The following is a 27,246-nucleotide window of genomic DNA, read 5'->3' on the forward strand; positions in this document are numbered from 1 at the left end:
TATTTATTAAATACAGGCAACTGGTTGATGAAACATTGATCAAAATTAAGATACAATTTATATAAAACGAAAAACTCTTTTAAAAAAGAGACTACAAAACAAAACTTAATGAATGTCTCCAGACATATTGCACATCTCATGATGTATCATATCTTTCTCATGCTGCATGCTCTCTTTCATAATCAACATTGATTAAATTATAATAAAACGTAATGACATCACATATTTTGATGTCATATTTTTAACCCAGCCCTCAGCCATGTTGCAACCGTTGTTGTTTAGGTACCTTAAACGCGCACGTACAGTCTCGGAGTCATCGCTGCAAACAGCTCTCACTGTCAAGAGAGCTGAGATCCACATCACCTAGCACATCTTCGTCTCTGCTACCCCAGGGTGCGCGACCAGTGCCGTTGCTAGGAGGGCGCCAGCGCCTCTGCCTCGCGAGTGGATGATAGCCCTAAAGACGCCTAGCAATGGTATACCTTTAGTGGTAGTATACCTTTAGTTACGTTATACTTTAAGAGTCTTCATAGCGCGCTAAGAGACAGGCATTATCGGGAAACGCAGCCCAGGTATGATGCGTATGATGCGTAATGGAGATTCCAAAGCACTCTTCTTTGGTCAGAACCATGGAGAGCAATCACGGATAGGTCCGTCCTATTCACCGAAACGTTTTTAAAAATGCATACAAATATTTAAAGAGCATCAAGCTATTAAAATCTATATTATGTATACTCACAGATAATTTAACAGTATATTAGTCAGTAATTTTTATTAGGTTAAACAATGATTGGATAACGTTTTTAATTTAACGTTCACAATTTGTCTGGCCCATCCAAACTGGAAACTGGAATGATGCGCCTTGCCGTGCCTGGTTCGCGCTTAAGTAAAAAAAAAATAATTTAAAAAAATGTCTGGCCAATCCGAGGGGCCCTAGGCTGCAGCCTATGCAAGCCTGTGCATTAATCGCGCCAGCTCACCGCATATGCATTTGTAGGAATTTCCCTTTAAAAACTTAAATACCCATGAGCTGACAAAATATAGGCTACATTTCTGTCAATTTATGCGTTTTTTATGGGAATTCACAGTTTTGATCGAAATGTGATATGACTGTAAACTTCTTCAGTTTTTTCTCTGTAAAAATAACATTTTCCCAACTCTTGAATAAACAGTTTAAATGTACGGTTTTTAAAGGACTTGTAAGGTTAAAAATACATAACAATTACTTTTAACTAAAGGAAAATGCTAATTTTTACAGTAACACATATAATCAGTTGAACAACAGGTAAAATGTACATTTGGTGTCAATGCATTTTTATGGAATTTCCCAGTTCCTATCAAAATGTGATATTACTGTTAAATTTTACACTGTAAAAAATTATCCGTAAAATATACGGTAAAAAACCGGGAGCTGTGGTTGCCAGAATTATACTGTAAAAAAAATACGGTAACACCGTTTTAGGTTTAACGGTTTTATACTGTAAAAATACGGTAACACTGTTTTAGGTTTACCCGTTTTAACTTAAATTTACAGTTTAATACCATAATTATTGAAGTACTGAAATCTGTTTTTTACCTTTGTAATACACTGGTAAACATCAAAAGCAGATGGTGATGAGAAAGTCATGTGATGAAACAAATCCCATCACAAGCAGCTTTTAAATAATAAGATACATAGAAGGGGCACAGTGTCATTCACACAAGCACTAATGGTGAGACTCATTAAATTGAAATATGCAATAAACATTAATTTAACATCATTATATGTAACATACAACCCTAATAAGCATAACATCTAAGAAAAAAATAAGAAGAAACATAGTTATTTTAAAGAAAAAAACATCAAATTCAAACAAAATTTGAAATGCAACGCAGAGAATTCTGGGAACGTCAGTTTACGTTAACCATTTAACAGGTTTGTATTGTAGCATTTTCACAGTTTTGTACCGTTACAAATCACAGTCATTTTTTACATTATACAGTTTTTTCTCAGTAAAAAATACATTTATTTTTTGCAGTGTAGAAAATGATCAGTTTTCTACAGTTTTTTTTCTTACAGTACACAGTATGAAACTATGTATGAATAAATTAACAAATTAGCTTTCAGTAATAGATAAATACATTTAGTGTGCTAGATTTTTTAAGCTACCTTTAGATCACACTCTCGGAAAGCATTTATCCAAGTGGAGCAGTCCTGGCAATCTCTCTGTCTCACTCCCGCCATCTTTATCTTTCCATCCAAAAGAGATGATAGGGGAATGACAGAGGAAGGGAACAAGGGAATAGAAAACAGGAGGTGGGATAAAAAAGTGATTAACATAATTATTATGCTGGCTTGATTTAGTGTGGTGGTTTTTCCAGAAGATCTCGGGAGTACCACACACAGACAGCTCTCATTCTGATTTAATGTCTGCAAATATACACACACAGTCAGCTGCTATATTGTTCTGTCAGTGCTGGAATGATCTCACTACTGATGATGGTGGTAAATTTAGTGTGTGTGTGTGTGTGTGTGTGTAGCTACTTGACCATATTATGGGGACAAATTTGTACCCAAAAGTGAGCAAAACCTAACAAAAATGCCAAAAACCTCAATTTGGCGACGTCCTCTATGTAAATTTGGTATAAAAATAAAGGTTTTGTTTTGTTTGTTTTTTTGTAAATTGTAAAAATGTTTTCTGTGTGGGGTAGGGGTGGGTTTAGGTTAAAAAAAGTGTAAAATCTGTATATAAAACAGTATGAATCACCAATAATACACATGGAATATTGCAACAAACTGGGGAAAAACTGCCTCTACATACATAAAAAAAAACATGGTTCCAGTTTCTAGCTGAGGTGAACACTAGTAAAAAACGATAACTTTTATTCCTTTTCACACAAATTATTACGATATTATAACAAGTGGAGGATTGTCAATTAATAAAGAATTATTTTCACACGATTCCTTGTATGATACTGTTATGACCTTAAAATTGTTTGCACTTTTACCATAGTGCAAGATATGTTATCTAATACATTGTGAAACTTGCATCACATAACCAGTTCCATATGTATAGATTCTCTGATATGGTAAACTTGCTCCGTAGCTCACCTGGTACAGCAACATGGTTGCTTCAGATGTGTTTTTATCTCATATTTGTTCGGTTTTTTTTAAATTGCTTAGACACTAAAAGTGGTACTTGAGGCCCACTCAGATAAACTATTAATGTATATACCTAATCCAGCACATTACGTGCTTTAAACTCAGTTTGCTATTGTAAAACAAACTTTTTGGAAAACAACAACACAGTTCTCTACATTGCACACATGATTCAAAACTAACAGGTCTTTTGTTTCATTCAGGAAACACTGTCATTTAAACGCCACACTCATTTCATGATGACCTACACCCAGTGAGTGTGTGTGAAAACACATATACATAATTTGTTCACTTCAAAGAAATCAAACTCAGAAGAAAAGAAATAAATTATTTTTATACCCTTGCACTTCTGTTGTCAGAGTTATAGGGAAGAGTGAGGTGAGTTGAGCATGTTTTTAGCTATGGTGTGTTTAAAGTGAGCACATGACAGTAGCATGTCAAACTTACAGTAAATATGTACAGAAATTTCAGGATGGGGTACAATCTTCTGAATAATCACTTTGGATCTAAAATGAACTGCTTCCAAAATATGGCTTTAAAAAAATACAAATAAAACGTCTCTTGAGCCACAAGGAGTTAAAGTGTTCCATTGTTCATGTTTTGTCAATGCCCAGTTGTCATAGCCTTTAAAATGCATTTAAAATTTTCAGAACAAAATCAAGTTCAAAACAAAGAACAAAAAAAATTGTTTGGTCTAACATTAAAAGGATACTCCACCCCAAAATGAAAATTTTGTCATTAACCCTTTCGAATCGATTAACGCGTATACACATTATGAGTCATTTTCTCCTGATAACCCCGAAAATAACTTAAATTAGACTTTCAGTTTTGATCGTACAGATAAGAGCAATACATCAATCAAATCTGTAAAGGGTCTACTTTTTTTGTATACAGACATAATAACAACACAACTTTGTGCTTTAATAAAATAAAGATAACAAACAAGGTGTGCTGTTTGCAAATCACAATGATATATTCATGATAGTTGATGTCTTCTCGCATATGACTTTTACAAACAAAAAGTGTCTTAGAAGATTTAAATCAATATATTGTTTTCTGTGAGTGAGTAATCAAGATGATTTTCACATAATTTAGAATGAAAAATTCTAAGCTACAAGCTCCAGTTCTCAAAAGTCCCGGGAACCAATGTTCTGTATGTGTTTTATGGCCTTATTCAAGTGATTTAACATTTTTAGTTTTTCACTAACCACGCATAACATTTTTTTTCTCAAAAACACAATCATGTACATACATGCTGCACACATATTATTATAGCCCAGTTTGTGCTGATTACAGTGATATTAGACTTTAGCCATTAGATGTTTATAAGTAACTGAAAAAAGCACAAATGTCAGGGCATGACAAAACTTCTCCAGGCCCCAAAAATACCCTGAGACCTCAGAGGGTTAATCACTTAACCTGATTTCATTCCAAACCCGTAAAAGCTTTGTCCGTCTTCTGAACACAATTTAAGATATTTTGGATGAAAACCGGGAGGCTTGTGTCTGTCCCGTTGACTGCCAAGTAAGTTACAATGTCAAGGTCCAGACAAATAAGAAAAGCATTGTCAGAATAGTCCATCTGCCACGATAGAGCATTACCTATTCAGTGCCACCGGACATATCATTTCCAAACTGCCGTGATACATACAAAACAACCAAAATAATAAAATGTTGGCAGTTTCACATTCATCTGTTTTGGAACTCGCTTTGAATGTGCAAGATAACATGGAAGAAGCAACATAATATAATTTCACAGAAATGTCAGTACAGTCACGTCTTCCAATCAGCCTGTTTTGTAAACATATGTGTTGTAGGCTAGTGTGATGGAATCACTTACTGTGCAAAGTTTTAGCCAATATTTAATCTCTTATCATGACCACATAAAGCCAATAAACTACAAACATACTAAGAAACATGGACCCATCTCAAAGAAAGATTCATAGAATACCACACTTTTGAATGGAAAAATGATTTTACTAAAAACAAATATCAAATTTCTGCTTTTAAACCATCCAATTAACATACCCCATAAGCATTCCAGGTGCATTGCTGTGAACACATTTTTTGTTTATTTGTACAAACTGAGGGATTTAAGGAAGTTTAAATTATTTTCTGCGGTAAGAGCTAAAGTTATCACATATTGTTCCTTTAAAACTAAAGCCTGTGCTGATCCTAGAGTGGTTTTGTTCACTAGAACAAGAGAAGTGTTAGTTCATTACAGTTTGACAGGAGCTTATGTTTCATAATCTTTCTTCTATTAGATATTCATTTACAGACTCACACTCTAGACATTACACATCATGGTGTAAACTATAAAGAGAGTGTTTTCATCATGTAGTCAGAGTGAGTGTGTGTGTGGGGGAATGCAGAGCGGAGGTTTCATGAGGATGAGTAGATAAATGATCGGCTTTTGTGTCACACATCTAATGGTGAGAGGTCAGCAGTATGTGAGTGTGTGCAATGTGAAAGGTTTTTTTGTCTAAACCTTTGTGAGCCCTGACTGAATATGTGCTTATGCTGCAACTCTTGCACATCGTGCTGCACTAATGTAACTCCTGAAATATCATCAAAGTGTGGCATTGAGAGAGAGACAATAGTCACGCCCAGAGGAATGTACATTGAATGGGTTTGTGTGTGTGTGTGTGTGTGTGTGTGTGTGTGTGTGTGTGTGTGTCTGTGTTGGTTAAAGGGATCTGCCCTTCTGTGCTGGCTGTATGGAAATTCTGCAGATTTCTGCAGACTGGGTTTAAATATGTTTAAATGTGTTACAGAGAGCTGAGAACACTACTAGTTACTGATATATTATGTAAGAGATGATGTTCATTCAGCTGGGCATTAATGCAATGTTGCTGGTGACTATATACATACATATCCTGCCTACATGATAATGTACCAGATAAATACATGGACATTAAATATTGTTAAACTTGAAAAGAAAGAGAGTATAGAGTGATTCAAGACGTGAAACTACCTCAGTTGTATATCAAATCATAAGTACAACAAGCAGTTATATTTTTGATTTGAGTTAAAGTTATGAGAAGAAAGAGTGCAGAATGAATCAAGACATGTGAAACTAGAACAGTTAAATCACTAGGACACCAAGCAGTTATACTTGTATTTTTTTTTAAAACAGCCTCTACCTACATTTTTGCAAAACTCCAAAATACAATTCACTGTCGTTTCCAGGTGAAATAAACACTAATGGCAATAAAACACACATTTTTTTTTTTCAAACAATTTACTATAACAGTGGTAAACTGCACAGTGCATTGTACAATACCATGTTTTTACCTAAAAACACTTTTTCCATAGTGCATGATTTGTAAACTAAAACATTTTGGTCCATTTACATCAGGTCCGTGTACATTGCCAAAATCGATACTGGTCTGTGCTTCACTACAGCGTAAATGCATTCGCTCTACCCTGTCCAGTGCATCACACAGATTTGCTTCACAGATTTTGATAACAGGGCAGCTAAATAAAATGTGCAATGTGCCAAAGAAGTAGACCAAGGGTTAGAGTGGATGCAGATACAAGGTGCATTTATATATCTGAAATTAAAACTGAATATTTGCAATAGTGAATCTATGCCGACACAGAAGTAAGCCCTGTCTAGGCACTGCACCACCAGTATGATTGTGTCAAGCCAGTTGTTAGTCTGCGGACAGGCACGTGCACTCATAGACATCAAAGGGGGCTTGAGCACTCTATTTTGTTTATAGATGAATATACAGTATGTATATGTGTGCATGTGTGTTTCTGTTTGCCCACAGCTTTTCCTGTCAAATAAATAAAACTTCTAAATATTAGGTTGGGTCTGGAAATGTTGAGACTCTGGCGATGCCTTTCTCCCCTCCACTTTTGTTTGTCTTGGTGTGGAGGTAAGTGGTGATAACCAAAAGACTATGCTACCTGTGTCTTGAATTTACAGCTAATTATCCAAAAAGCAGTTATAGTTAATTTGTCTTGCTAACATCCATGACTCATGAGAGCTACCATGCAAGTTAGATAAAGTTTTAGCTAAGGCAAAGAGAAGTCTATTAGGTTAGACCAGTGCACGTTCTTTCATCAATTCAGTTTACTAAAATGCATTTAGACTGATCACAAACTTCAAGATATGGGGGCAGAAATGTATGCATTTATATAATTTAATATAGTTTTAATGTCATATTTAAAGTATCTTTTCATTTTTTAAAAATAATTTCAAAGATCAGTATTCAATGTTTTATGTCTAAAATATCAAAACGAAGATTATGATGATTTCCTTTGCTTGGTAAAAGGCCAAATTACTTATTATTCTAATTGTCTGATTCAGTTTAACAATTTGACTGAAAAGATGATGCACATTTTAGAAAAAGAAATGGATTTATGAAGGTAAAAATACCCATAAAAGGTAAAAATCTTTTTAAACTTAAAAAAGTGAAGTGAAAAAAAGTGATGTGACATTCAGCCAAGTATGGTGACCCATACTCAGATTTCGTCCTCTGCAGTTAACCCATCCAAAGAGCAGTTGGGGGTTTGATGCCTTGCTCAAGGGCACCTAAGTCATGGTATTGCCAGCCCGAAATTCAAACCCACAACCCTAGGGTTAGGAGTCAAACTCTCTAACCACTAGGCCACGACTTCCCCCTGGAAAAGATTAATTTCTATGACTGCTTAGTTACTGATTGGGGGAGGTGTGCCCAAAGCGTGAATACTTATAAGGGAAAACAACTAACAATTCCTAACACCGTGTCTACACTGGATGTGAGCGATGCGGCGTGACCAAATACTATAGCCCTATATATATATATGTGACGAGTGGGGCTGGGCAGAGAGCCATGGGAACGGGGCGAGGCCAGTGGAGTGATTGAGAAATGAGCGACACCTGCTCAACCCACCGGTCTCGAGTCCCACGGAGGAGATGGAAGGATATAAAACTGGAGCGATGACAGTGAAGGATGAGAGAGGACCAGGCCTGGATTTTAGTTTGTGTTTTTTTTTTTTTTTTTTGTGCGGCAGTCGTCTGTGAGGGGCTGCCGCGCTGTTTTGTGTTTATTTTATTATTAAATCTTATTTGATTGTCCGCCGGTTCCCACCTCCTTCTTCCCGATGATTGTGAAGTTTGTACATTGTTACAGTGGTGCCGAAGCCCGGGAGAAGGAGGGACGCGCTGCTGAAGATCTCTCGCCGATGTGGTGAATCCACGGTGCCATTGAGCAGGCGAGGGAGTGTGCCACCATGGACGCTCGAGGCGGTGGGCTGGAGTGAGTTGCCAGGGACGGGCGAGCTCGCAGCCATCCGCCATTATGTGGAGGAGCAGGGAACAGGGGACTCCTGCCGGCTGCCCAAAACCGGAGGAGCCGTCGACATCCACCGGGTGGCGGAGGATTGTCGTGCTGTCCGCCGAGGGCCGTCCAGTGCCACCGCCTTGCACCGTGGAGGAGATCACCCAGCTGGTGGAGGGCCGACTGGCAGCGTGTCTGGGAACCAGAATTTTTTTTCTTTTTGCTCCTCTCTCCCCTCTCTCGTCTCTGTCGCTCCTCATCCTTCCATCTCCTTTTCTCTCGCCTCGTCTGTCCTACCCCCAGGTTCCCGCAGGTCACCGTGAGCAGGCCCCCCCGGAGGGAGGGGGGGGAGTAGAGCGCAGTCTCGGGAGTATGTATTTTGTCAATATTGCACACCCCTGATATATTTAATGTTTTTTTTTAGAAAAAGATAACAAAAGTAAATATGAGAAGTGCCCTTTTTTTCCACTTGAGTCCCTGCTCTTCAAAATGTCTGTGCACGTCCCTGGCAGCAGAGGACTGTTATTCTGTTGCATGGAACTGAAGAAGACATGATGAGAGCACTGTGATCCTTGACCAATCAGCAGAAATTGGCGTTTAATTCCCAACCACATGTGGAAATCGAATATTCAAGCTGTTTATAAATGTTCTAAGCCTTGAGCCAGACGGCAAGTGGTCTGAATTTTTTGAGTGGCAGGTCGCTGCAATGAGGCGGGGATCTGACCCTCGTGGTAGTGGGAAGAGGAGAAGTGCTCTTTTGATTATGTGGGTCCACTATCACAGCTGTAGTTTGCATAGGCATATGCTGAGAAGGACAGGCCCGGCCTGAGCAGAGCTTCCATTGCCCAAGCTTGGATCAGGATGGCTTCTGAGGCTCAGGTTACAGCACAACTCTGGGGCGGGGACCTTGGCATTTAGAGTAGGGTACCTTCTAGGCATCTGAGGGTGCTGTTGAAGCCCAGGTTCAGATTTAGGCTGGGGCTAATTCGGAGGTGGGATGGATTTTGCAGGTTGCTGAGAGGGTGGACCCTTCTGGTGACTTGTACCAGCTGCTGAGCTGGAGTACTTCATCAGGAAGGAAGCCCATCCACATTCAAAAATTCTGTCCAGACTTGTTCATCATGCAGAGAAGTTTGTTCTGGAAAACTTGGAGCACTGCCATCGTGTGAAGCGCAGAGCCAGCCTGGCCAGCCACTGAATAAGCTCTGCTTGTGAGAGCAGAGGTGGTCGATGGAGGGCAGAGATTCTCAGCGACCACCTCTTTGAGAGGGGTATTTTGCTTTAACCTCTATCTACAATGCTGTCAACAGTGGTAAGAGCATCAGAAGTGGAGGAATGAACAAATTCTAGAGTAGGGGGCATGCCATGTCTTGGTGAGTTCTTCATTAACCTCTGGGAAGAAGGGGGCGGGTCGTTGGTGGCATTCTTGCTGATCCTCACTTGTAAATTACACCAGCGAGTCAAGGTGCTGTGGGGACAGTGAAGCACGTGGGAGCTGAGCCAATTTGCATTTATTCAAGCCTGATTGGTGAGTCCCATTGCCCCACTGTTTTTTCCTCCAAGGCTCCTTAAAGGGAAGAAATGGGACGGCAGACTTGGGACAACCGCCATTGTAAAAGAAGGCAATTCAAGAGTGAAACAGGGCAGTGAGAACACTCTGTCCCGGTGAGCACAACCTCACTGCCCAGGTAAGTGACGCACTCACCGTGCCCGTCTCAGTCATGCAGAGGTTCCCTTCATGAGCGACACTCGTGGCGTGACATTTGTAACAACATTGCTGGAAATTTGCTCAGAAATTTCCACTGCAAGCTGGCTTTGAGCTTCTTACATCAGAGTATAGTGGTGTGAGTTGATCTTCGCACTGAAGGAAAAAAAATTCTGATGAAATGGTGCTTATTTAGTAGTCGTCTCCTCCCCTTTTGGCGGGTTGATTTGCCATTTGTTCATGCAGCTACATGAACGCGAACAAATCAGGCTTTACTGTTCAGAGTAAATACTAGTTTACCCCCTTTCAAACCAATGGGAGAGACCCTTCGAAAGGGAACTTATTTTATTTAAACTTTATTTTATTTACTTTTTTATTCAATTTTGGCTGGTAGTTAATAGCACATTTTTCTGTGGTGTGACAAACTCAAAACACATTCAATATTGCTTTAAGCTGATTTACATGGACTTATTATTATTATTTGCCCTGCAGTCATTGTGTTGTAGAGACAATTATTTCACTTACATTACCTAAAGTAGCTGTTTCTCTAGTTTAATCTGATACTTTGCATTCATGCTTACTTCAAACCCACATGCTAAAAGCTATGCAATGGCTTCTTAGGTTGGGGATAGTTTATAGATTATGATTATGATTCCAATAAGTCAAATTATCCAACCAGATCCTCTGTTGAGGCAGGCATGTGTGGATTTTGTTGCACATCAAAGGATTTACATAAAATGTGATTTAAAGTCCTAAAAGGAATACAATGTCATATTTTTGTCACCTTAAATTGTTAACTTTATTCAAAACTGATTAATCTTCGTTCTTACTGAACAATAAAGTTATTGCATAAATTGGAAGTGTGGGTCTTATTTCAGCAAATTACCTCTATCCTCAGCCTGTGGTAGGCTGTAACAACAGAACTTGTATTTGACATTACCTCACACAGTCTATGATTGTGTAGTAATTGTGTGAGTTTAATTTGCAGTAGACAAATGTGGCTACCATTTATCAAAGTTTGAGAGATCTAGCACAAACTATCACAGGAGCTCAAACTAAAAGTGTTACTTACATCCCGGTCTCCTCTACTACAAAAATAAATAAATATAAATAAGATGAATCAATTATGAATTTCATGAGAATTTATAGAATTTTTGGACCTTAGACTCATACAGCAAATATATTTAAAAATATATTTAAAAAATGTATTCATATGTCACATTTGTTGTCAATAACACGTATTACATTTTTATTTTATTTTGTTTTTGCTGCATGGGGAAAGGCATATTTATGCATCTATGTCTATCCAAACATAACATTTTCAAAAGTAACCTTCCCCCACTATCTCCACGCAACAACCTGGTTACATTGAAATGTCCTTCCCTCTTTAATTTAAATATGCACACTCTCTCGTCTTTATCTGTAACTCTCATGCTCTCTGTTCTATCAGTGGCTGTGATCGGCCGGGGTTCACTCTGTGTGTGATGGGTTTATTTGCTCTAATGATCAGCTTCTTCGTCAGTGGGATGAGCTAATGAATACTAGAGTGTGTTTAGAGCAGCTCAAATCTGCTGATATAGTGGCCTGTGTCCTCTCAGCTCTTATCAAAGACATTTAAATGCTAATCAAGGGCCATGGTGACCCCCAACATGATCCCTGATGGGCTTCAGGGGGGCCGTTATCACAAGTGGTCTGCAGTTAAGTGTGCGTCATGAATGTGAGTCATGTAAAATCAGTCTACTAAATTAATTTACTAGTCACTAAAACAGAAAAAGACGTAGTGAGTCTATTTGCAGTATTTCCGTGTTCCAGCATGAGTTTGCTCTGCAGCTAGAAGACCACAGATCTACATACACTCTCAGTATCTAACCCAAACACACACACACTCCTCCTCCTCCTCCTTCTTCTCTTTGATATGCTGATCTTCTTCTTTTCTCTTTAATGAAGAGGTTTGGAAGTTATCCATTTCATTCCCCCAGCTCATCCCCCACAAACACCCCCCTGGGGGTGCTGGGGTATTTGTCATGGGGCAGTGATGGGGCTTTGTTTGCTAGATTTCTGATGTGCTATTAGCATCTGAACTGATTCTGACAGGGCAGGCTCATTTCTACATCTCACGCTTATAAAGAACACACACACACACAAACAAACACAAACACAAACACAAGATAGAGACATAAATATTACTGTGAATATCAGCTTAATGTCATATGCATATCAGTGTTTTATCACTGCTAAGTTAGCAGGTCGTTTTCAGACTAATGTTGGTGTCCCATAATTTACACTTTTTTTTAGCTAGTATGAGAGTTTCTATGTAGGTTTTCATGCTAATTTCTTGTAGATTTCAAAATGGGGAAAAAGTGTCCTGATGAAATTAAAATGGGGAGGCTTTTAGTTCATGATTGTTAGCATTGAGACTAACGTACTTGCTAGTGTACTCCTAAAAGTTGAGTTATCTGTACAATGGATATACAGTTTAAATGTAGTATGTATCTTCATTTTGTCCAGTCAAACGCTCTCAGGAGTGAGAATGTTAATTAATTAACAGACGATGTCTACATACTTCCACTGCCAAACAATGATATATCATGACGATTTACACACATAGCACATCACAATCTTTGTTTATGTTTACAACTTTTGAGAATAGAATTCCAGATCAAAAGTCAATTTATTGAGTGCATTCATTATCCCCTGTAAAACTTCATGAACTTTCAAATTTACGTCCCATATAGTATGCTATACAGAGAATATGGATCTTAAACTTGGCGATTAAATAAATTTATATATATATATATATATATATATATATATATATATATATATATATATATATATATATATATATATATATATATATATATATATATATATATATATATATATATTCAGAGGAACAAACCTAAGAAAGAATATGGAATTTGTAGAAGAAGTTGTTCTTTATAAGGGCATTTTTTTGTCTATTTTTATAACAAAATAGCAGCTTATTTACATAAAATACATATAAATATCAGTTGTCCCAATAATATGTCTTAGATCATATTTAAATGCTTAGTTTTATTATCAAAGAGTTCTAGTTTTAAATGTATGTGGGGGGCGGGGATTACACATTCTTCAAAAGCATAAATTGCTTCAATGCAGTAAGTGTTCATTCTGAAATATGAATAAAAGACTACATTATGAAAAAAAATATATAATCAAAAAGACATGTGAAGGTGGACATTTAGAATTATACTAAAAGGCCTTTAACTTACTAAAAATGATGAAATATCAATTAGACGATAGAAGGCATGGTGGCAGATTGTTTTTGATAAAGTTGTAATTCGTAATATATAAATTATATATTATATAACATGTATAATACATATATAATACAATTGGCTTTATAACTTTAATTTCAAGCTGCTCTCTGTAAATAGTCAGAATTAAAATGCATAGCAATTAAAATTCATATCACTTCATACACAAATTTTTAATAATGAAATGATTTTATTAGTAGTGTTCAGAGTCTTTAATGTGACACAAATAAGAACAAAAACTTCAAAGATTATAATGGGATCTAGTTTCGCATCAGTTTTTCCAGACTGAGTTGCTCCTGTTTTTGAAAACTGTACTTGGTGACAGACTGTAATGGTTACTGGTTCATGATCAGCAGGATTTAGTGGGTCGGTGAGGAACCTATTTTTCTGACCCAGAACTGCTTTTTCTGCTGTGGAAAGATTGGACACCAGCTTGGGTCCTTCTGTTGGAAAAGTGGCTTCTGTCACACTTACTGTTTGTGTGCTGTGTATCAGATGTGTTTCCATGACCCGGGGCAAGTCTCAAGTGCATGTTATGTGTCTTATGTGTGGGGGTGTCATTACGCAGAGGGCACAAGCACACATAGGAAATCCATTTAAAGCGACCCCTTCCCCCATCCAATTTTCACAATGGTCAATCCTCTCCAGCAGAACTCAAGCGGAGAGTGCTTCTTTTTCACTGCTTTTGACAGCATGGGCATTTACCCCAGACCACCATCATGAGGATGGGCTTTTACAGCCACTTTGCAATGGATACATGGATGACTGGACAGAGTGAGAACCCTAGTTCATCAGAAACCATAGGGTCTTGTGGATCTGCTACATTAACCAGATCAGTTGTGAAGTAAAACCAGAATCATATTCTTTTTCTCTCTCACCGACTATAGCCCTATTTGGACAGATCTGGTTTCCCAAGAGGTCAGGTCAGATTCATGTTGCACAGACGTACTTTGTGATCTTAATCCCATCTGAATTGAACAAGTCTGTGTCTCTCACACAATCTTGAAAATCTTGTTTTTCAGCTAAGTTGGGCATCCTCAAAAGAAATCTAATCGCATTCTGAATAGGAATGTCTCTGACTGCGGTAAAAAAAAAAAAAAAAAAATTCCACTGCACATCTCCTCACTTATACTGAACTAATGTTTCGTTTATTGTGTAACTAAAGCTACATGTTTTGTTCTGATGCACCTTTCATTATAATCTTCTATCTTGCTCCTGGAGACCCACTGTCCTACAAAGTTTATTTCCAACCTGCTTCGACACACCTTCCTGTGATTTTCAAGCAATCTTGAAGACCTTGATTAGCTGGTTCAGGTGTGTTTGATTAACTCTGCAGGACAATATATCTCTAGGATAAGGGTTGACCTCTTATCTAGACCTTTTGATAGCTTTCTTTACAAAATAACAGTCCGTAACGATATGCATTCAACCTGATCTCACAAAAAAAAGTAACTATTTTATGAAGTGGCAGTTGCGCACAATTTATGCAATGGGAATTGTATAAAAACATAAGATTTTTAGAAAAGAAATAAAAAGCATGAAGATCCAACTATAACATTCATATTCAGACTATAGAAATTTAGTAAAAACTTAAGTTATTCCAGTTATTCAGAACTCTCCAATTCTCTTTTCTGATATGACAGAAGTGCTCTAAAATGTCATAAATTTAACATCATTTAGAAAATGTATCTTGTTCAAATAGAGTGTGTTTACGTTCATAGATTAATGCTAGTCCGAATCAATTTATTTTTGGTTGTTTATGGCAACTACATCTATCACCAATACAGATATAAGTTCTCAGAACACCTTCAGTAATATATAAATATCAGGTGATATATATCAGACATTTATATAAAGCATTCAAAAAATTACATTCAGCTTCTATAAAGGGTGAAATGTATCATCATTTACCCACCCTCTTGTCTTTCCAAGCCTGTATGGAAACATAAAAGAAGATATTTTGAAACCAGGTTTCGGTTCCTAATGACTTCCATTATATATGGAGGGGTGAAAAAAGGGAACCAAAACTGTTTTGTTACCTACGTCCTTCAAAATATATTTGTGTGCGTGGTTCAGGTACACCCTACGCTTTGAGAGCAGAAATGTCCCCACAAAGATGATCAAATCTAAAATCCTTGTCCTTGTGGGGACATTTTTTGGTCCCCATGAGGAAGATATAAATTATAAAGAATGATCTTTTTTGAAAATCGAAAAAGCAGGAAGTTTTGTGTGATGGGTAGGGTTAGGTTAAGGGGATAGAAAAGAAAGAGTTTGTACAGTATACAGTAAGAATTTTCATTTTTTAGATGGACTATCGCTTTAATACCAGGTGTAAACGAGGCCTATGTTTGTGACACATGCTTTTTTAAAGGAAAGTCTGTTTGGCTAAAGGTGTATATTGCTCATTACAGCATGTAATGACTGCCGTACATCAGCCATTTGCCATAAAGACCTCTTGACAGAGCTGCAGCGTGTGCCATAAATGCCTGAGCGTGCTCTGTAGGGCACAATAAAGGGGCCATGCTTCTCTGTGTTTGAGGAATGATGGGTCAGAGAGAATAAAAGTAAATGTGAGGCCATGTGGAGGTCTGTTGTTTGTCTAGATTTATGAAGAACACCACCCTGTTAAACGGCCTGTTACAGCTTTGATGCACTTAGTGATGTTCTGACAACCCGATACTACTAACATTCTCAGTGTGAGAGGAAGGCATTTGTACATACCAATTTGACCAGGGTTATAATAGTAAAAACTAACTAACTTAAACACACATTTTTGTTATTTGGAATAATATAAACATGAATTAAGATAAGATATTTTAAAATAATAATAGTAACTCAAACTTATTTTATTTCACCTAGTTGCCTGCAGGGATACATTTCAAATTTTCATGTACTAAAATAACTCAAATTGAAATAAAATGAAGTAAAAACTATATAGACATATTGAAACAAATATATAATAACTCCAAAACGCATCAGAATTCTTAAAATTGAAAACAAAGAAAAATAAAATTGGTAATTGTTACAATAAAAAAAATAATTTGTAAAATATCATTGTCCTTGACAATCAAAATCCTCCCAAATGTTATTATAATTGATAAATCTATTTGAACCAAGAGCTACTACTTTTTTTTTCACAGTTTGAAGGAAATAAATTAAATTAGATTTATGCATTTAGCAGACACTTTTATCCAAAGTGTCTTACAGTGCATTCAGGCTATCAGTTTTTACCTATCATGTGTTCCCGGGGAATCAAACCCCCAACCTTGCACTTGATAGCACAATGCTCTACCAATTGGTGCTGGTTCAAATGTTAGTATTTATTAGTTACAATAAATGTTAGCTACTTCACTTTCTTCTCACAGTTCTTCATGTTTTAAAAAGTGTTCCCACATTGGATTTCTGATGTCATCCTTCTAGTTAAACCAAGTCTTAAAAACTAATGCACAAGCTCAATGATCCAAGAGCACACTAGCTCAGAGCTCATCCCAACGGACATAGTTCACATCTAGAGTTTCCTCAGTCTTTCCTCCTTTTGGCGTTGCACTAAAGATGAAAAGCTGTGTTTGGATTTAGGAGGGATTTATTGGTATTAGACCAACACAAACAGTGTGGCACTTTGAAGCATGGGTGTTTGAGGAAATCAGACCCAAACGATGATGCAATACTCCAATTTCTCGTTCAAACAGCAGAAAATGCCTCAGAAGTAGTTCTCGTTATTGCATTTAAAGATTATTTCTGAGACTATTTTGCTGAGGAAACCTTTATAACACAGTTATATTACCATAAAGTCAAGAAATACTTGTTTGCACATTTTAAGATAGAAACATCTTATATCAGATTATTAAACAGATTCATTCCTAATTTTAAGATCCCGGACGAGCCCCCAATTTATGTTACCCAAATTAATTATTTAAAGGTTTAGGGCTTTTAAGATTTGTCTCGGCATAAAATAAATTTGTGGTCTGCCAGAAGTCTCACAGTTCTACATAAATGCAAACTTTTATTTCTATCATTTAGTCTTTTCCAGGGAGAGACCTTCTGGAATTAATTTGGGTAGTGACAGCAACCATGAAAATACCAACCTAATGCATTTGAAAAAGCTGCATGTGGCTGGCGACAACATGTGTCCTGGTAAAGGACAAACGGTTTTGTCCTGGTTTAGTGCACCTTTCTTAACTTCCAGGAAATAATATATTTTAGTGTGGGTTATAAAATAGTTTAACACCCTCAAATGTACTATCCACAGTTACTGCCATTAGCCTGGATCATAAACCCACCTTTACCCCCTTATTCCCCCTTTATCACCACACTCAAACTCTGGCTGGCCTGGTATGGGTGTGATGTCTCATGTAATCTGCAAAGTATAAATAAGCTTTAAATCAAGAAATTTTTTTATGTTTTATGATAAATGCACAGGTTTCTCAGTGTCTCACAATATATATATATATTTTTTTTTTCATCAGTCCCAGTAAGTTCCTACTAAATGAAACTCGTGAAAAATGCACTCACTCACTGGGTGAGTTTCATTTTAAAACCTAGATTAAATCAAAGTTTACCTAATAATTCAAACCGCTTGTCATGTACTTTATGTGTAGGGACGAGTAACTTGTTGCTGTTTTATGATGGGAAATCCATCTCGACAAACAACTGAAACCAGTTGGATTTGCAAATAAAGCAATGTATAAATGAAACACATGCTTACAACTAATCTAAGATTGAATTGCTGTGATTGTAGAGTGGTCCAGGTCTCAATATATTGAAAGACTGAAGGAGGGACAGTATTGTAGTTGAATGCTGAGTTTGCTATCTTATCAGCAGGTACTGCTTTAAAAGAGTTTTCTGTTCACCCTCTGCTTAGAATTACTTTGATATTTGACTGTTATTCATTGACCCAAATTCAGAAAATACAGTGGACACATGGTGATCACATAATGTTATGTATTATTTTGCATTAAATACATATCAAATCTGGTGACATCAGCAAACTACTGTAGATTTTCTCAAAACAAAATTAAATTTTTGTTTTAACAGTGACTTTTAATTAGCTGGTGTTGTAGAGATTTTTAGTGGATGTATGAAGTCAGTTCCCCTTAAGTTCACTGTGTTTTAGTAGAGTATCTACATCATTACATTAACTATGAATGTTCCAACAATGCAGGGGTGTACAAACTTGTTCCTTGAGGGCCACTGTCCTGCAGAATTTAGCTCCAACCTCAATTAAACATACCTAAACCAGCTTATCAAGGTGTTCAGTCTCACTAGAAACTTTCAAGAAAGTGTGTTGGAGTTGGATGGAGTTAAACTCTGCAGGACAATGGCCCTCCAGAAGCAGGATTAGACGCCCATGCAGTGATGGGACCATTTAATTTCAAACTGTGTATCTATTGGTTTATTAATTCAGGCTTATAAGCCTTACTGTGAAACTTTTTGCTTGAAAACTTTATTTTAAAATGAATGCCACTTGGTTTTATATTTTGTTATGTAATGCAATGACATTTAGTGCCCAAACACTTTTTGGAAACTCTTTCTTGAATCAGCTTTCGAGATGACACTTTGGATATTCAGAGGAAAGAGTGAGATATACACAATAAAAAGTTTACTGAGCCACCTCCAAGATGTTGTTGTTTTGTGAGTCATCTGAGGTGGTTTCTCTGAAAACTTTCAGCACATCGTTCCAAAGAACGTGCTCTTCTGAGTGTGATTGTGCAAGGCCAGTGAACAAGGTGGAACGCCTTTGTGTGATGTCAGATGAGAAAGGCATGGAAGCGAATCAGTGTCATGGAGTGGGTCATTGAGAGGTGAGGCTGACTGCTTCCATGGGTTCAGCAAAAGTTCAGCCGCATAACATTAGGCAAATTAGTAAGACGGCGAAAGAGAGAGAGATGAATGAGCCATGAGAGAACTAAAGAAGGGCCAAACTAGTTGAGAAGGAGGAACTATAAAGTTGGTTTAAGAAACCAAAACTTAGAGGATGTGCATTATGTAATCGAAAAACTGTGTTTTGAAGATGCCATTCCTTTTTATTCCTTTGACTATAATTGGTAATTTTTGCATTGATATGTAATTTTGTACTAGACCATAGGTATCAAGCTGTTTTGCTTTCAATAAAGTATATATATAACAGTGTATAACAAATTGTAGTACCACAATACACACACACACACACACACACACACCACACACACACATATATATATATATATATATATATATATTTACATATGACCTTTTTAAATAAACGTGTTTGTTTTTTAATTTACTTTGTATTTATTTATATTTTTTTCTGTCAATTTAATTGCAGATATAAAACTAATTTAAATATTGAAATATATGGTAAATTTAGTTAGGCACATCAACTATCAACAAATAAATTTGCTCAAGAATGAATGAATTAATTAATTAAATTAATTTTCTGAGCCTATGATCTGCAAGGTAGAATTAAAAATATTATAGATGGGCAGTTAAGTGTTGCAATCTTTGACACAAAATTATTATTATTATTAAAAATTAATGTATTTTGCTGTTTGTTTTTTAGAGAGTGTACATTTGTCACAGACAGATTGTTGTTCAGTTATTTGCCAGATTATGGGGAGTTTTTATTTTAGGGACGTTTTATGGCAGTTTAATAAACTAATATCATTTGTATTTTAGTTTGACATAAAAAGTGAAACAGATGCAGTGTGGGCGGGGCTTTGGAGACAGAGACGTTAAAGCGGGTGGAGATTAAAAGCAGATCTGTGGATGTAGGCGTGGCCAGAACGTAGTCACTCGTGTCGTCACCATTAATGGGCGGGACCTACAGACAGCTGCTCACTCTCGTCAAGATCCTCTCACACTCTAAGCAGCTACGTGCGCGTGAACACACGGTTACCGCGCGGATTAATAACGCACACACACAGGCTCATTAAACGCGCGTTTGTGTGTTGATTATAATCGGGAGGACACTAAACATTTAAAAAGGATCCTGTTAATATCGCTGCACGAGTTTATGATATCACCGAGACACAAACGAGACAAAATAATCGCATCACTAAATCGGAGCTTCGCGAAAAATATTGGACCAAACTCACCGTTCAGCACTGGACATTTGATGGATTTATTAATGCCTCGTTCGTTCTGTATTTTTTTATTTTATTAACCGTTTAGGATTTGGAGTAAATACAGTATATATGGTTTAAAAAAATATAAGCATATATACTCTTTAGAAATTGCACTTTTGAACAAGGACAAAAAGTATTTCAGCGGACATTGCTTTGACTGATCTCTGGCAATGCACGAGCGCTTCAGCTTTAGTTTTACTTGCTTCTGTAGTTCCTGTTCTCCTCTGGGAATATCTGGGATGTCTGGCATGGATCCATCTCTCTGTTAAAGCTCTATGTGAAGTGTACAATCGTGGATCAGCTGTTATCTTAAAGAATTGAGTCCGAACCGATCATGTATGAGAGTGTGGATGTGAACCCTTTCCTCATGATGGATTACTATAATCAGAGCAGAGGATGTCTGATCCCGGACAAGATGCCCCATCCCTTCAGCTCATCCATCAGACATCAGCACTGGAGCGGATCCAACCACTGTACGTGCACTCAGCAAAACACTTTATGTTTGTAGAGTCTCCTAAACTAAACTGCATTCTAATTTGTCTGCTTTAATTCAGTTTATGTCAGTCATTCATATACAGAGATTTGAATCCAGCTGGTTGACCCACTTACACACACAAACACACACCGAGAGAGAGATGCTCTGTCTGCATATAGCAGCATGCAGATCATCCCATCCTTCTGTATTTAACATGCTCGTTTATTTGTTACCATCATCAAGCCTGCATTTCATTTTGTTGAGATAACCAGATAGCTGCACTATTATTTAATCCTTCATATAAAGCACATGGCTCTGAAAACATTTAATCATGCAGATCTTGGCTCTTGAGAGCTGTGCTTTTATGACAGCTCATTAACATGCTGAGCTTTAATGGAACGGAGAATATGAATGAAATTCAGAACAAGGTTAATGGGAAACTTGTGGATTTGAAACTGTTTTATGAAGAGAGAAAGTAATTGCAGGATTTTTGCTTTAATCAGTTTTAAAAGAGTTGATCTGCTGTAGCTCTTTGAGTGTTGTGGATGGTGAACCCGGGTGCACAGGGTCACACCGTCCATGACCTTTGACATAGAAACAGGAACGAAAAGAGTGTCAGAAACAATAGTTTACTAAATGTTTAGCTAAAATGTTGAGATCAAGTACACCAGACTCTCAGGAGTCCCCTCAAAATGCAGAATTCTGTAATCACATTAACATGCATTACTACATTATGCATAGGAGCGTTATTGTTGACCTAGTTTCTTAATTAACAACTTTTACATGCTATTGCTCGTTCTGGATTCAATCAGCCATTGTACTATCCAACAAAGAAATTGACATTTGTTTACTGATGCTTTTGCACTCATCTACTGAATCTATAATAACCACCTTTAGAAATATATAGATCTCTGACTGTTTTTTTTTTAATATGTCAATTAATAAATGTCTATAAGTTTTATATAGACAAATTGTGCCATTTTCGAGGGATCGTCGCAGTCTGTGGACCCCCAGTTGTTAATGTAATCATACGTTGGTTGTAATGTTTTGGTTAAACATTTCCATAGCATCACTTTGGTAAAGATAGCATGTACCAGTACAGTTCAGTCAAACGTGCAAGTTTTGTTGGAGGTGTATGGATAAGATATGCTTTATGTAATGGAACTTTGAGCCGTCAAGAGACCCTTACTCTTGGCTGAAGTGCACTATAGGCTATATTTCTCTTCAAGCACTAGTTACATAAGGAATGGCTGTTTATGTGTTATTGCAAGTGTGCTTTTGCATGCCTAATTTACCTTATTAAAATAGCATTGGAGATGAAAAATTGCGATTTATTTGATCTGCCCTATTCTTTTCTGTTTAACAAAATTTTATAATTTTTATTTGTTTATTATTATTAGGCCATTTGTGGTTTTTGGCATTTTTGTAGCACAACACGAATCGCCCACCTTTTTTTTTTGCCATAAAATAGCATGAGTTGAATCACATTACATTTAATTTAAATCAAAAAGTCTTTGAAATGCATAAAATTATGCATGCAAGTAGTTATAATATAGGGAGGAGAGACTGAAGAAGGTCTGTCTTGAAAAGTTTATACGTCATCACTAAAAATACTTCTGGAATCCTACTGTTGGAGCAACACTTTCTGTGTTTCTGAACAAAGGCGGACAAGGACAGTTTTTGATAAAAACATGGACATTTAAAGAATAGTTCTCCCTAAAAAGAAAATTAATTGAAAATGTACTCGGCCTGAGGCCATCCAAAATATAGGTGAGTTTTTCTTTATTGGAACAGATATGAAGCAATTTAGCATTACATCCAATTCATCTACATATTGGATGGCCTGAGGCTGAGTAACTTTAATGAAAATTAACATTTTTAGGTGAACTACTACATTCATTTTTCCATTTTCATCATTATTTTGATTAAAGTGGCTTTTCCCAGTTGATATAAGCTCATAAAACTGCATGTATCATAACTATAAAAGAATGTTTGCAGCATGTAGTTGTACACAGATTCAAGGTTGTTTTAGCATCTTAACGTGTCTTGAGAAGCAGTGCATTTTTATTATATTCTTGCATCATGATAACTCACTCTTAAATGAGAGCGAGACATGAGGGTGTTGATGTGTCTGTATAGACTCAGTCATCAGACTGACAGCTCAGGGTAGATCAGGATCACACACACTTAATCTTTGATAGTCGGCTTCTCTCAGTACCAAGGTTTGGTTTCCAGAGAGATTACACACCTCAGCGTAAAGGAATGCACTGCCTCTTATTCACATGACAGTCACACTCACATACACACTTCTCTTTACACTTGCGCAGTTCTTACAAACATTAATTCTTAAATTCTATTCATGTATTGCATGCCTTTGCACACATTTCACATGTCAATGCATTGTTGTGCCATGTGCTGTGTTTAGCCGTCTGAGCCCTTATTGGAGGGTGTGTGTGAGAACGGCTGTAACAGTGTCTCATTCTAAACGATTAGTCATGTGGAATGTTTGCACTTTAGCACTCGTGCACATTTATGACCAGCTGAAACCACCATTGCCTTCAAGTGCTTCCTACTTAAGAGTCTTTAAGATAATTAAATGATGATCTGTATTGATGTGATGTGAATTCTTCAGAGAAAATGGATAAGTTGGCCAGTTTCATAATTCTGTCATTTCATAAACTTGAAATGCTTTTGGCACTTTTCCAACAAAATTGATAGCACTGAATGTGCATTGATTTGACACTTTATTACCTTACCCACAGAGGAAGAAGTGGAATGGTTTGTTGCACAAGCTTGTCTTATATGGAGTGTTTTGTAGCTATTCTTCATTAACAGCGCACAAAATGTGTAGAGTACAGACTTTATTTTACTCATAAAATATATATAAATTAAATAAATTAAATATATATATATACACACACAGTATATATGCTTTCATAGGACCTATGCTTACTTATGGTTAAGATTGGGGTGTACTTTCATTACTTACATTTAAAATAAAAACGATCAAACATTTCTATATGAATCCCATCTTAAGTTATACAAACTTGCAATGAATAACTATGAGTTCACACCAACAGACAATGTTCTGTCTAGACAGAACATTGTGGTCTGTTGGTGTGAACACAGAACATAATGCAGTTTGTAAGTTTTGCGAGATTTTGTTCTTGTGTAGTTCTAAAGTGTTTCTGGGGTGTTTTCCTACTGACCTTGAGAATTTGGTTCTGTGTAATATTCTGGATATGACATTCCTGATTTTAGTTAGGCTTAGATTTATCTTTTAATATACAAAGCGATTTTTAGTTTTATTAAATTTTTAAAGCATCCACCAGAAGGTTAAGCAGTAGCTCTTATGCAATGACCACATTCTATCAGTCTTTGGAAAGAAAGTGGTGTATAAATGTTTTGATAGGATTACTGCTTCTTCAGCTGGGCGTCTTTAGAGATTCTTATCTATTGGCCGCTTCAGCTTTCATCTCACATGAATATTTAATTTAGGCCTGTTCTACTTTTATTTTTACATTGTCTGTTTTACTGTGTGGTTTTGAACAGTACTGAAGATGACATGCCTATGTAGACGATCACATTAAGAGTTCATTATGTGTGTGCGCGTCCCCAGACTTTCAACAAAACATCCCATAGCGGCTTTTCTAGGTCTAAACATGATTTACTACATCAATCATTGCAACGAAAAGGCAGCATTACACAGTCCTTCAGAAATCATTCTAATATGCTAATCTGGTACTTAAGAAGCCTTCATTATTTGTTGAAAATGGTTGTACTGCAAACCTTCCTTGTACTGAAGCCTTGTACTGTCTTTTCCAAAAAAATTATAGTGATCCCAAACTGTGTATTTACAGTTGGAGCACCATTTATTAGTTTTATGGATTATTAAAGCTAGAAAATAACGTAATTTATTCAAATGGTTCTAAGACATTGATGAAAAGTAGCATTTTACTACAAAAAGGTAAGATGTTCTTTGACCTTTAATTCAAACAATCAGTGATTAAGGTGTTTATGTATGTATGTATGCATGTACAGTACAGACCAAAAGTTTGGACACACCTTCTCATTCAAAGAGTTTTCTTTATTTTCATGACTATGAAAATTGTAGAGTCACACTGAAGGCATCAAGGGCTATTTGACCAAGAAGGAGAGTGATGGGGTGCTGCGCCAGATGACCTGGCCTCCACAGTCACCGGACCTGAATCCAAATTGAGATGGTTTAGGGGTGAGCTGGACCGCAGACAGAAGGCAAAAGGGCCAACAAGTGCTAAGCATCTCTCGGGGAACTCCTTCAAGACTGTTGGAAGACCATTTCAGGTGACTACCTCTTGAAGCTCATCAAGAGAATGCCAAGAGTGTGTGAAGCAGTAATCAAAGCAAAAGGTGGCTACTTTGAAGAACCTAGAATATGACATACTTTTTGTTATGTATATAATTCCATATATAATTCCACATGTGTTAATTCATAGTTTTGATGCCTTCAGTGTGAATCTACAATTTTCATAGTCATGAAAATAAAGAAAACTCTTTGAATGAGAAGGTGTGTCCAAACTTTTGGTCTGTACTGTATGTTTTGAACTGGACATTTTATATGAACCATCCAAACAAGCCCATTCACTGAATTGAACTTTGTGAAAGCTGAATATATTTATGAGAAATAAAATGTTATTGTGTGTGTGTGTGTGTGTGTGTGTGTGCAGTATAAGTGCTCAAATGTTTAAGGCCGAAAAGAAATGCAGCCTGTCCAAATTTGCAGACTCGCGTAGGCGTACATTTTTCATGGAATGCATTAAAATACTGAAGTAAAATATCTATGCGGAATCAGATAAAAGCCCTCACACACAAGCACTCATGTCTACTTCAGATAATTGAGTTTTGCTTCAGCTTGTTTGAGAATCAGAATTCTATTGTTTCGGAGGAGGACTTGATTATATGAAACGAATCGTGAGTCTTTCTGTGTGCGAGCTGGTAGAAGGACAACACTTGAACCTGAATACTTCTGTCTGTACTTGAATGACATCTGGTCTCAGACGCTGACACATGATTGGCTGAGAGCTGGAAGTATTTTGGTGGCAAGTAAGCCATTTGATTGCAGAGTTACATAGAAACAAGAAGACGGTGTGTGTCTACTGTTGGCTGTACTGACTGGAAAGGTCCTTGTGTTTATAAGAGTTCTCAGAAGTTCTCATTATTGTTGTTCATGGATATTTCCTTTAAATTGTTGTGGGATGGTTAGGTTTAGATTTGGTTTATTCTTCTTGTGGCCTATGCTTACATAAATCATAAACAGAAAAACTCAAATTCAGTATGCCTCTGTATAAATATTATATTTCTGTATGATATAGTTATGAAATATTATAACAAAAATAATATTTTTTGTAATATCAGCACGATTGCATGTGTGATACTGATTTTATTGGGCAAGAAGTTAATATTGTAAGGACACAATGTCAGTATTGTCTGTTTTTGCTTTATTTCCTCAACAAAACGGTTCCAAACAAAGCCTAAAAAGAAGCGTTGGTGTTTTGAATCATTGGTGTTTTTTGCTGAATAAATGGTGTCACTTATTAGAAGCTGCAACATGGACTTGGTTTTGCATGGTTGGAATTGAATTGTATGAGAAATCCAATTCTATCAAATTATTGGTTGAAATTGAATTATACCCTGTTATTCTGAATGCTCAAGAAAACATGAAGTTGTGAATGTGTGAGAGTGAACTTTGTTTCAGGAATGAGATTGACTGTCCCCTTTCATCATCTCCGGAATGTTCCCAGTTTACTCGTATTTGTTTTTGCTTCTGGACATCAAGGAATTTTATCTCTTAATGTTACATTCCCGAGATCTGTGTTAATATATGGGCACTGTTGATGTGATATGTTGTGTTTAAATTGTTGGTCAAATAGGCTTTAAGCAAAACTAAAGCAAGACTTTTTGGCATTTTATGATAACTGGGGGGAAAGCAGCTACCCGTTTGGAATTAGCTGGTGTGTGTGTGGGTGTGTGTGTGTGTGTGTGTGTGTGTGTGTGTGTGTGTAAAAATCGGTTCATTTAAGTATTTTTGTCATGTAGCATTGAGTATGAAATTGTGACTCATTTTGATTTCAGCTAAAATTACGTGATTACCGCTAAATCGCTATCACCTGCTTTTAAATGGAGCAGCATTTAATAGGCAGAGCCGTAGATCACTGACAAGCTACGCATTATCGCGGTCATTATCAAAGGCTATTCATCTGGGATAATGAACACGATA

General features: G+C 36.8%; 1 protein-coding gene across 2 annotated transcripts in view; it reads left to right on the top strand.

The window, feature by feature from the left end:
- Positions 1–27,246, top strand: part of LOC132121311 (retinoic acid receptor alpha-A-like) — a 177,979-nt gene that overhangs the window by 119,742 nt on the left and 30,991 nt on the right. The window contains exon 1 of one of the 2 annotated variants that reach the window (XM_059530596.1): positions 20,241–20,988. The exons of the other annotated variant lie outside the window; for it this stretch is intronic. Within the exon in view, the coding sequence (XP_059386579.1) occupies positions 20,850–20,988 (139 nt within the window). The 5' untranslated portion in view covers positions 20,241–20,849. Of the gene's footprint in view, positions 1–20,240; positions 20,989–27,246 lie in introns of those variants that run through there. 2 annotated transcript variants of the gene reach the window in all.

This window comes from Carassius carassius, chromosome 39 (genome assembly GCF_963082965.1).
Source record: "Carassius carassius chromosome 39, fCarCar2.1, whole genome shotgun sequence".
NCBI classification, from domain to species: Eukaryota; Metazoa; Chordata; class Actinopteri; order Cypriniformes; family Cyprinidae; genus Carassius; species Carassius carassius.